The sequence below is a fragment of the Cyprinus carpio genome, chromosome B7 (genome assembly GCF_018340385.1).
Source record: "Cyprinus carpio isolate SPL01 chromosome B7, ASM1834038v1, whole genome shotgun sequence".
NCBI lineage: Eukaryota > Metazoa > Chordata > Actinopteri > Cypriniformes > Cyprinidae > Cyprinus > Cyprinus carpio.
The window spans coordinates 14,659,980-14,672,152 of record NC_056603.1 but is presented as its reverse complement, the minus strand read 5'-3'; the positions used below and the strand labels follow the sequence as shown (position 1 = coordinate 14,672,152).

Sequence of the window (12,173 nt, the reverse complement as noted above, 5' to 3'; positions counted from 1 at the left end):
AAAAACAAATAACATGAAAAATGGGAGTGGGGGGATGGAGTTACCTGTATTAATAATAATGATAATAATTTATTGATTTACACTACTGATCAAATGTCTTTGCTCAGTATGATTTTTTTTTTAAATATTGTATTCAGCTAGGAAGCATAAAATTTATCAAAAGTGACAGCAAATACACAAGTGATTTCTTTCAAATAAATGCTGTTCTTTTGAATCTTCTATTCATTAAAAAATCTTGAAAAAATTTAGAAATATTACACAGCGACTGTTTTTAACACTGATAATAATAATAAATGTTCTTGAGCACGAAATCAGCATATTAGAATGATTTCTGAAGGATCATGTGACACTGAAGATTGGAGTAATCACTGCTGAAAATGTAGCTGAATTATTTTACATTTAAATAAATTACATTTTAAAATACATTAAAATAGAAAGGTTATTTTAAATTGTAATACCATTTCACAATATTGCTGTTTTTACTGTATTTTTGATCAAATAAATTCAGCATTAGTAAGCAAGGGAAATTGCCAATCCCAAACTTTTAAACGGTAGTGTGTATAAAACTGATGTAAATAAGCAAAAGAGGAGTGGAGTGAGTGCCAACCTAAAGGGTCGCCTCTGTCGCCACTACAAGATATCTTACTTCAGATCTATACCAACTCTATTATTAAGGAGTATAAGTTGTAAGCTGCAATATCAGGAAGGACAGAAAGTCAAAATTCTACACAGTTGCACAGGACCATAACCTTTTCTTAGCTGTGTCCAAAAAAAATGTAATAAGAGTGCTTTTACTCAAAAAGAATAAAAAAAATATTCATAAGTATGTGGATGAAATACTCACGGGCAAGTGAGTGAACACTGCAAAGGTGCTACAGAGAAAAGCGATGAGATCACTCAGGTAGTCACTGGCCTGCGCACCTCCCTGTGCTGCTGTCCAATCATAATCAGCCAGCTGCAGAAACTGGTCAATCTTCTGATTCAGGTTAGTGTAGATCTCCTCTTCAGCAGCATGCCTTGCATCCTATACAGACAGAGAAATGATCCCTAACAGTCACAATGTGTATTGTAAAAACAATGAATAATAATCCACACAATCCATGTGTGTGTAGGGGGAGGGTGTGACATGCAGGCTCGTACCTTGAAGGTGGAGGTTCCATAGAGTTTGGTGGCATTAATGGTGTCAGGAGGCACGTTGGTTATGTTGGAGATGAACTCTTCTAGGTAGTGACAGGACTGCTCCAGGTGAGTGGTGTTGATGATGATCTGAACCAACTTTGGGAATCAAATGTGATTAGTCAAATTATGTCTAATCCATTTTTGTTGAAATCAGTTTTTACTGACAAAATGCAATTAGTTACATGCATGAAAAGGTTTTGTAGGTTTTTGACACTGAAGACTGGAGTAACGGCTGCTTAAAATTCAGCTTTGCCATGACAGGAATAAATTATATTTTACAATGTACTAGAATAGAAAAATTATTTTAAATTGTAATGATATTTCACAATATTACTGTTTTTACTGTATTTTTGTTCAAATAAATGCTGTCTTTGTGAACATAAAACTTCTTTTCCAACCACAAACTTTTAAACTTAATTTACAGTTATGTTGCTGAATCTGCATCTTTTATTGGTATAGGTACAACATTTAATAGTAATGGAGCATATTTTCAAATGCAAAGGTAGTACAGTCATCACAGAGAAAAGCAGAGGTTTGGGGAAAAGATTCTGGAGGTATGAGTAATAACAACCAGCAAAAGCCCCAAGTGTGGGAGTAATTTCAAAGGGGAAAGGGCATAGAGGGGAAGTCAAGGGTGCGTTTAAAGGGACAGAGAGAATCTGTCTGTGGGAAACAGACCTGGAGCTGCTCTACGTTCAGTTAGCTGTTCTGTGGTGCAGAGTTTGAGGTCCACAGGCAGGGCAAGGCTGTCAGCAGCAAGGCGCTGAGGCACATTGTTGCTAATTGAGCCCAGACCTTTAACTTGGACCCGGTCTTCCCTCCCTCTCTTTCTCCAGTCATGGTGCACCATGCAGGGAGGAAAGCCCGATGTAGAGCCCAGGTCACACTTCCGCACCTCCGCCAGATCCGGGGCAAGACAGGGGGAGGAAGGAGCTTGATATCTGATCTGGTGTGTGTCTGTGTGTGTGTGTGTGTGTGTGTGTGTGTGTGTGTGTAAAGATAGTAGTAAGACTAGACTTTGCTATGCAAACTACCTGAAACCAACAATAAAGCTTTTGCTTTTTTAAAATACAACACTGAATATCTTTCTTTCTTTCTCTGCTATTCTTTCATCATTTTCTCATCAGCGACACCCAACTGAACTGAACACATCTGGATTTGAGGGGTTATAAACAGGCCAGACTGCAAGCAGAATCAGTAGAGTAGAGAAGAAACTAACCACATTTGAGCAAGAAACACGGGCAGAGTATAGCAGGGATGGAGTGAGAGCAGGGTGCCAGTGCCAGCGGCAGGTAAATTTGCCAAATATGCCTGTCACTGTTGCGCACAGTCCATTTCAGAACAGCCTTTGACATTAAATGCTTTTGTTTAGACTTTTGGAGAGTCTGATCAATATTTGCTCAAGAGCCTTGTTTGTGAGCACTTTAATAGAAATCCCTTAAAAGAAAGCAAAACTATTAACTTGATTTTGAAATTTGCATATAGTCAATACTCTCCATAAGAGAATCACATGCTATAACTTGCAAACAAAAAAAGGAGTGTAATTTAATGCTTTAATATAACATGTTGGTAATTTAAAAACTTAATTAAAAATAAAATGAAATAATCTTATCATTCAAGGCCAGTTTTCCAGTGCAGAAAAGTAAAATTCAGAGAGCTCAGATACAGACTCTCTGGTTGAGGCTGGACTGATACATCATCAATCAAGAGCAGCATGGATGCTGGCATATAAACACAGAAAATAAAAAGATCCTCACCTCTGCCAGTCCTACGTTTTTCTTCTTTATGGCATACTGTAGACAGTGGCTAAGGGTTCGTGTGAGCAGGAGGTTTGTAGACTTGCGGATCATGTCATCAATTTCTGTGGAGCTGAACATCAAAATTCACCTAATTAGAAATATATTTATAAATATATATTTATGTTTATATATATAAAAATAATCCATAACCACATATTCAGGATTGGAGGCACAAAATGTATAATTAGAAGGCAACAAAAATGGATTCACTTATCTTCTTTTTTTTATTTTTATTTTTTATAAGAAAGAATCTGTTATTAGCTGACCTTATAAATTGGTGAGATGCTCAATCTCTAAGTTGATTAAACCACTTAAATCAAATACACTATTGTTAAAACTATTGGGGTCAGCAATTTTTAATTTTGGTTTGTTTGTGTTGTTTAAATGACTAATTTTATTTAGCAAGAATGCATTAAATTGATTAAAAGTGACAGTAAAGACATAAGTTACAAAAACAGTGACTGTAAAGATATTGTAACAAAAAAAAGTTTTTCATATGAACACTGAACTTTATATTCATCTAAGACTCCTAAAAAAAGCATCACCGTTTCCACAAAATATTAGAATATTATTCTAATATTGCATAATATTACAATACATATTAGAATGGTTTCTAAAGGACCATGAAATGCTGCTAAAAATTCAGCATTGCCATCACAGGAATAAATTAGATTTTAAAATACATTAAAAGACAACACAGTTGTTTTAAATTGTAATAATATTTCACAATATTAGTGGTTTTACTGCATTTTTATCAAATAAATGAAGCCCTAGTGAGCTTAAGAGACTCCTTTTCCATAACAAAAATCTGACTGCCTAAACTTACTGTAACATATATAAAAATAGATTTTCAAAATATGCATTTTGTGCTACTAGTCTCATTGGACACTTCTAGTAACACTTGCAAATGATTTTCTTTCAGACCCAACATATGGAGAGCAGAATCCCGAGCGAGATGTTTTTGTGGTCCAGATTTACATAAGCATAGTTCTGACTCACAGTGTGTCCTATGTGCTTTAATCCTTAATACTCCACCTCCTCTGAGAGAAAAAAGGCACAGAGTGGAACCAAAACGATGCAGTGAATAAGATGGAGAGGCCTACACACATGAACACTCACAGACTATGAGCTGGATTTAAAACCACTCTTCAGGGCCCAATAACACCCTCTGGGTTTCAGTAACGCATGTTCCAAAACCAGAGAACAACCACACACAGATATACGGTTTAAATCAACATGAGGGGGAAAGGGGGATATCACTTTTCTTTACTCTTCTCTTCTGTTTTATTGAAGACCGATGGGGGTGGGGAGGAGTAAAGGGGGCTAGTGCTCATTAGTACGGCTGCAGCTGCATCTTCCTCTACTTCCCCCCACAGATTGGTTCACAAATAATTAAAGAAGAGAGTCAAAAGAAAGAAAGGGACAATATGTCTCAAACGTGTCAGTCAATGTGAGCCAAGGCCCAGGGTGCAATAGTTTTCCCCCCTCGATCTGGGCAACAAACGCATTCCTCGCAAATTACTAAATCGTCTCTCATTGTGTTGAGAAAAGCAGAGGAGGAATTTGAAAAACGTTCCTCTCCTCAGCAGGGGGAAAAAACTCTGAGCTCCCTCCGCTGACTTGGCAGGAGAAAACCCAAACGGAGCAGATAGATGGAGGACATAAAGAGAGAAAAGGAGGTGCTTTCCGATCAAGTTGCTTTCAGACCAATATACAGATTAAAATATTAGCATCTACTGTCCCACTGCAAACTCTAGGTGAATGTGAGACATTTTCTATGTTGGTTTTGTTCAAAATTTGAGCAAATGGCATGTTGGGTTACGGTCATCGGTTTACAGATGTTGATTACCATAACATAGCTCTGATTTTGTACATTACAATATGGAAATGTTCCCAGTACAGAACCTCAACCAGGGTGAAAAAGAAAAGCCTGGCTTTAAATCGAGGCATTGGTCTTTTTGTGACGATTTGGAAACTGACAGTGTCTGGATGAATCCAAAGGCCTCTGGCTATTCCTCATCTTAAGAGGGAGGGGGCTAAGAAACAGAAAGAGAAATTGTAGTCTGATTAAACACAGACGCTTTACTGGCATTTACATTTGATTTATTCATCCATTCAACTCTCTCGCTTTTTCAGTGAAAATTAGGGTGGGGGTTCAGTCTGATAAACAATGATCTGAGAGGAACAGATGAGCAGGGAACCAACGGAGACTGAAAATGTCCAATTAACTTCATTGGAAAATGAGAAACTAAACAGAAGGAGCAAGCGAGACAGATACGGCTTACATCAGTTAGCACAGAACGTTTGTTCGTTAGCTATTCAACCATCACAAAGAGTAACATTACAGCTAGCTTCAACTCAAGGGTAACTTCAGGTTAATACGGAAAATGTGTATTTGTAAAGTGGCCCTCGTGACGGAGGTCTAAAGTTCGCTGGACATGGGGGTGGGGGGGTGCACACGTCTAGGCTCCAGGCACCTGCACATGGACTTGAGCCCCTTCCTTCCCCCTCTGACCGCATCTCATCTCAATACTAGCGGAGGGAGACCACAAAGACTAATTGCCTCCGGTAGACTAGTCTGGGTAGTATGCAGAGCTGTACCTTTGCTCCTTTGGTGTGTCAGTCATAGGTTTCCGTTTCCAATAGCAACAGGTTTTTTTTCTCTACACCATTCCATATATACCCAGAATCCTGACCCCATCATTCAAGACCTTTGGATGAACGCCATCTGGCTGCCTCTTGCCCTCTTACTCAATCGCACTTGCTAATAGGGATTCGTTTTTGCAAAAATGTCAAATTCGAAAAGATTCAGTGAGTCGAGACATTATTTGACAGTATTCTTAAATTAGCTGTGTGTATGGGGGATTTTGGCTTGATCTGGAGCCCTTGGACCCCACACGCCGAGGCACAGACTCCTGTAAGCGTAGCCAAAAGAGGTCAAATGTTTGTTGTTGAATTTTAACTGACATTTGAGCATGGGGATCGGCCACGTTCTAAAACCACATAAGGACATGACTGATGAATGTGAGGAGGCAGTGAGTAGCCAAAGTCTTGGTAGGGGTCCCAATAAAAGTGAGACAACTTCCTCTGCCAACATACATACAGTGTTATATTATAGCATGGACACCTTTAAAACACAATACAAATGTAAAGTACTAAATGGCTTCTTTTTCAGTACTAATCCCACAGAGTTTAAAAGCCAATGTTTGGATTTTACCACTACACATAGAATAATGTTTAGTGATGACTGGACAAAAAAATTTGACTGCAGAATGCCATAATTTATCAAACAGAATCTATAATTCTAGACAGCCATATAACAAATTAGGATTGATAATGTTCTATATATTCTTTCTATCTTACCTAAGGGTGTCTCATTTATAATCGAGGACCAGATTGAGCAAAATTGCAAGCAAGTAAATTTCACCAGTGTGAATGCATGCAGATTAAATGATTATACAAAACGAGTAATTAGGGAGATTTAACCAAACAATTAAATTTGACAAGAAAGAGAGAATACCACTGTTCTTGGCTGAATAACTTTAAACATATTTCCAATTATTAACACAAATTGAACATTTAAAAGCTCCAAAAAAAAAAAATATATATATATAAATATATATATATATATATATATATATATATATATATATATATATATATATATATATATATACAGTGTATGTTAGGCCCAATTTTGATTAGGGTTCTGTTTCTCAGTTACACTTTAACAGCATCAAATCAGTATTACTAATGTAGGTTTATTACATTTAATAATTATCGATTGGAGACATGAAAATAATTCATTTCTTACTCCTAATATTTTACTTGAACATATCCATTTCACATAAACTTAGATTAAAGTTACATTCAAACATTTGGCAGATGTGTGCAAGACGTGTGATGTTGCACAAAATGAAAAGAAATGTTCTGCTTCTTTCAGACGCAAGGTTTAACAACAAAAAACTGAATAAAACAAATCAATAGAACTTTTAATACTCATATAATTAATTGCAAATGTTTTTAGCATTGTTTTTCCCTTAAATCATTCTGCAGATGGGATTGGGCCCCTCCGCAGGCCAAATACTTTGACACCTCTGATATAAACCAAGCAGTTACCCTCAACGTCCAGAGCAGCTACACTCTCTACAGGATCTGGACAGTTTAGAAGAATTTAGCACGCACAGACTGTCAGACAGGAAAGAGATATTATTGCTCATTTAAAGTCATTCTTGCAGTGATTGTAGAATGCATCTCCAAAAACAATACTCGCACAGCACAGGTAGTCTGTGGACAGGGCAATCATTGCTTGAAATTAAGCCAATGAGCCTTTTCAGTCTTTTCTACTGTTATCATGGGCATCATCTATCTGACCACTCTACAGACGACACTGTTAAGAGTGTCTGGCTGGCTAGACAGTGTCTCAGACACTAATCGCTAATGATGATGATAATGGAGTAGTAATTTGGTAGGATGCAGGTTTCTACGTGTTCTCTGTCCTGAATCATGTTCCCTCATTTCCTCAGTAAACCTCTAAACTGCAACACACACCCAAAAACTACACAAACATACACACAAGGATTAGGATACCCAACCTGGACATCCGCTTCTTAGGTAACCAGACCTGATGGGGTGCTCAAAGAAAGAGCCAGAGACAGAGAACATCAAACGATAACAATTGGGAGGACTTGTCTTAGTGCATGGCGCAATCAGAAGGAGGCAGACAGAAATGCCAATGATAGTTCTACAGTGACCTTTAGCCTCGACCCCTTGACCTACTGTTCCGTTTGGGAGATTAGGAGATGGGGTGAGATATCAGATCACAACGTGACTGGGGTTAAGGAGTGTTCGGGAGATTAATGGTTGGAGATTTTAATACAAAAGGTTGAAGGTTTGGTCCTAAACAGAGGTGACCCAGAATTTGAATCCTGCCTGAGTATGGTACTTAGTTTGATGAACAAAAAAATTCTAGAAACTACTATATTTTAAGCTGCACTACTGGAAAACGTATTGGATAACCATATATGTCCAAATTAAACGTGTCTATTTAATTAGTGACGCAAAGGCTATAGAAACGACTATACAAGCATAGATACCAATTGACAAAAATGTTCCCTTTATTCAAATTGTGCACCACAGTTATGTTCTGTAAACATATGCTACAGTTCAAGCATTTGGGATCAAGTACATTTTTTTGTTTTTGATTTCTATATTTTTGAATATAAAATAACTGTTCTCTACTTTAATACATTTAATTTCTGTGATGGAAAATGTGAACATTTTAGAAGTCTTTTTTCATTAATAGAAAGTTCAATATCACAATTTATTTGTAACAAAAGTCTTTTGTAACAAATGTCTTTACTGTCACATGTGATCAATAAAATTTGTCCTTGCTGAACAGCAGCGTTAATTTCGTTGAGGAATCATTTTCGTTATTATTGTCGTCATCAACATTTTTTTCACCGACGACAATGAGACGATAACAAAATATAACTCTTTTCTAAAACTATGACGTAAATCTATTGACATTTTCGTCATTGAATAAAAACGAGACAAAAATATTATGGAGGGACTTTTTGGGAAGAGATTCATTCAGAACGAAATCTGCTGCGTGGTTCGGAGGTTAGATGCATACATGTGAACCGGCAGGACATAAGCTAACATATACTTGCTGCATGTCGCATAAAACGTTCAAAAATGTTAATATGTGGGAGTAAGAGAAGAGCAGTCTAGATAAATCTGATGACGCAAGAGAGAGCTTAATTCGGTCCGATTTTCTGAGTGCAGACACTGAAGCACACACACAGAGCGCGTGTCTCACAGCGCGCGAATACTCTTTTGTATTGTATGAACGGAGAATTACACACAAAATGAGGTTGAATTGTCCGGCTTTACAAGTTTTCATGTAAACACAGTTTATTATGTCCTAAGTGAACATAAACAATAGGGAGAACGTGTATCAGTACATTGCATCCATTGCAGCTGTGCATTCAGTTTTAAAGGGATAGCAGCTTAATTTAGTTGCTATTTTCTACGTCATTTATGTTAATCAAGCAACTAAAGAAAGATAGAAAATCACGCACTGCTCTTGACTAAAAAAAAAAAAAACTTTAGTAGCCCTAAAAATTAATCTAAATCTATTTATATAAATAAACATGTCTACTTGAAAGAATGAAGAATATGGTAAACAAGACCTTAATATCAAACCTTTATAATGAGTTTGGAAATTTTAGAGAAAGGCTTAATAAATGCACTGTAACTAAACCCATTAGGTTTTAGCTGACTAAATTTACTGTAGATTTAGTGGACTAAAATCTTATGATATTTAGTTGACTAAAACTAGACTAAAACTAAAAACAATTCAGATGACTAAAACATGACTAAAACTAAACGGCATTTTAGTCAAAAGACTATGACTAAAACTAAATCAAAATTTGCTGTCAAAAGTAACTCTGCAGAATAGAAGTAATATTTTCTTAAAAAAAAAAAAAGAAAGGAAAAAAATTGTAGTGCAATTGTGGATTGTCAGATAGATTTTGATTGTTTTTTGTGTGAACAGGCCTTAGCCGATAAATGAATAACTAGATTATAGTGGTGAAACTCCATTCTCCAAATCTGCTACCTAAATACAGTCTGGATTCAAATTTAAATTTCGATTAGACAAGCAAATCACTAAAAAGTTCATACACAGGGCATCCTAAGTACGAGCAACAAGAATAGCAATACTTGCCTTATTAAATTAAGCTCACTCTCTGATGTTACATAACAGGTTGCTAAACAGGTCTTTAGTCATTTATTGGGAAATCCAAAAGTGCTTTTTTCACAGCTGTTTGTTTTGATACTTCTCTTCTGAGAAATATCATAAAGGGAGATCATACCGAAGCGCCATTGCACAGAGTCGTTTATTCTGTCCAACAGTCTGCAGACTGGGAATTCAGGGTAGGCCACACTAAACAGCTCAGCGCATCTGGCAACCTCATCAGTAATTCTAAGAACTCATAAACTGACCAGAGATCAGTCACTGGGAGAAATTCCTTGAAATAACACCCACTAGCACCAAGCATGCAATTAATTAGGAAAACACACAGAAACTGTTTGATGCCAATGGAACTTCCTCTCTGAAGTTCAGCGGCTACTCTAGGGGATAGGCAAAGACAATGGGGCAGGTTTAGTGACTTCACAGCAAAAGAATGAAAGGTAAAAAAAAAAAAACTCAGTTCAAAAATAGGTATGTAAACTGGCATCCAGGCAGTATGATTTGCTAATGAGAACATTTGGACGGGAGGATTATATATGCAGGTGTGAAACAGTTTAAAGTGTGTTTGCACGCTCTTACCTAAGGTGCAAGTCCTCAGAATATTTCAGGCAGGCATAGATGAATTCTTTGAGTTGCGAGTAGACTTTAGGCACAAATTCAGAAAATGGCAGCTTCTTCGGAAAAGGCATCTGTTAAGAATAATTATAAGAGTAAGTAAATAAATACAGTATATTACAGCACAGCACAGAGCAGGTGTTCTGAATGGTTTAAAATCAGAGATGTCAATCTTTTTTGGTGTTGGACAATTCTGGTTCTGGAGTGCATTTTAACAGATGCCTTGACATGTGCACTTCCATTGTAAGTGCTTTAAATGCAATCAATTTTTTTGCTCAAAATGAAAAATATTGAGCATCTGTAACAAATGCTGTTGATAGAACACTCTGGGAGATTTCCTTTATAAAGAAAACACAAAGGCAGCTTAATGACATGAAAAAGAACAGCTGCAAGTATCACCAAGAAAGGTAACATCCTTGATTACTAAAACAGTATTGGGCAGTAGTTCTTGTTGACGTCAAAGGGAGAATTCAGATGTATGGCTTAGCTCAAGTATTTCAGGGGATGCGCATGTTAGTAATCAACTTCTTGGACAGCAGGAGGATTTTTGTGTCTTTGAGGAGACCGGAGGGTGTGTAACTGAGGGAATCTGTGAGAAAATCTGTGGGATAAAAGCTTTCTTATGTGCCTAATGTTCACCTTGTCGAGCTCTGGATCCTGGAAGGGGAATTGGCCTGCTATTCGCTGGTACTCTTCAGGGGACGCCACGGGAATGGGGCTGTAGTTGTCCTGATCCAAAATTTGCCTGAATAAACAGAATAAGTGTGAGGGGAAAAAGACCTGACTTCACAGATGAACTGATCATAAACCTGAGGGCAAGAGCAGGATATTAAAGAAGACTAAATAATCTAAAAACCATTTATTGGACTCGTGAGCAGTGTGTCTGTGTTTGTGCAACTCAGGCATAGCAAACACACATGATACATCTCCTTGAATGCCTGTTCCCACAGTAATGACATTCCGAGCCATTCAACGAGTCCAAAGCATCATTCTTTTATGGAGTGAGTCAAGTGTCTCTGACAGGGAGCGTAAAACGACTCCAGCAAGGTTACAACAACCTTGCCATGTCATCTGCTCTTAAGATTCAGCCGAACAAATCGTAACCATCTCCCTCCAAGGAGCTTTAACATAATTTTTTCGACAACGAATTTACATTTTTTGGATTATATGCTTTTTAAAGGGATCCCGGCACAAAAAAAGGAGAAAATATTTGTCCTTCAAGCAATATGATTTATTCACATGGGGATAATTTGATCAGTGATTTTAGATAGTTTGGCCTGACCAAGTTTCCCTGTCCTTCAACCGTCCTGCAATCCACAACCTCTGCAAATATAAATCTCTGAGCACTACAAGCAATTTCCTTAACTGGTAGTTTGATATAGGGCATTAAAAATGGATATTTCATTAAAAAATGGATGTGTGGTTAGCAAGTATTGAATTGAAGAACAGAACAAATGACGTACAGTGAATACAATCTGATTTAAGTTGATTTGGACATAACCCTATTAGTGTAATTCCTTCAGTATGGATTTCTCAAGGGTCATAAGGTGATAACCAAATCATCATTATCCTTACTCAAATGAGTGATAGAGATGAAAAAAAAACAGAGAAAAGGGAGAAAGAGAGAAAGAGAAGGCAGAAGGCACCTGAAGGACTGATTCCACTTTTTCAGCAGGATCTCTCCATATTGATCCCTCATCTCCAGCAACATATCAAACAACTGGTTTACTGGAAAACCATAACCCTGCAGGGAGAGAGGGGAAGAGAGGGGGTGGATAATATCCATTTCAGTTAAAAACAGGAAGCAAATGAATGCAACTCTA

The 12,173-nt window shown here is 37.2% G+C and overlaps 1 protein-coding gene across 5 annotated transcripts in view; it reads right to left on the bottom strand.

Annotated features, from left to right (window-relative positions):
* exoc6b (exocyst complex component 6B) overlaps window positions 1-12,173 on the bottom strand; it is a 98,215-nt gene that overhangs the window by 40,502 nt on the left and 45,540 nt on the right. For all 5 annotated transcript variants that reach the window (XM_042727427.1, XM_042727429.1, XM_042727432.1 and 2 more), the window contains exons 13-18: window positions 11,997-12,094; window positions 10,990-11,095; window positions 10,315-10,424; window positions 2,937-3,048; window positions 1,141-1,275; window positions 845-1,024 (exon numbers count right to left, since the gene is read on the bottom strand). In XM_042727427.1, coding sequence (XP_042583361.1) covers window positions 845-1,024; window positions 1,141-1,275; window positions 2,937-3,048; window positions 10,315-10,424; window positions 10,990-11,095; window positions 11,997-12,094 — 741 coding nt within the window. The remainder of the gene's footprint in view (window positions 1-844; window positions 1,025-1,140; window positions 1,276-2,936; window positions 3,049-10,314; window positions 10,425-10,989; window positions 11,096-11,996; window positions 12,095-12,173) is intronic.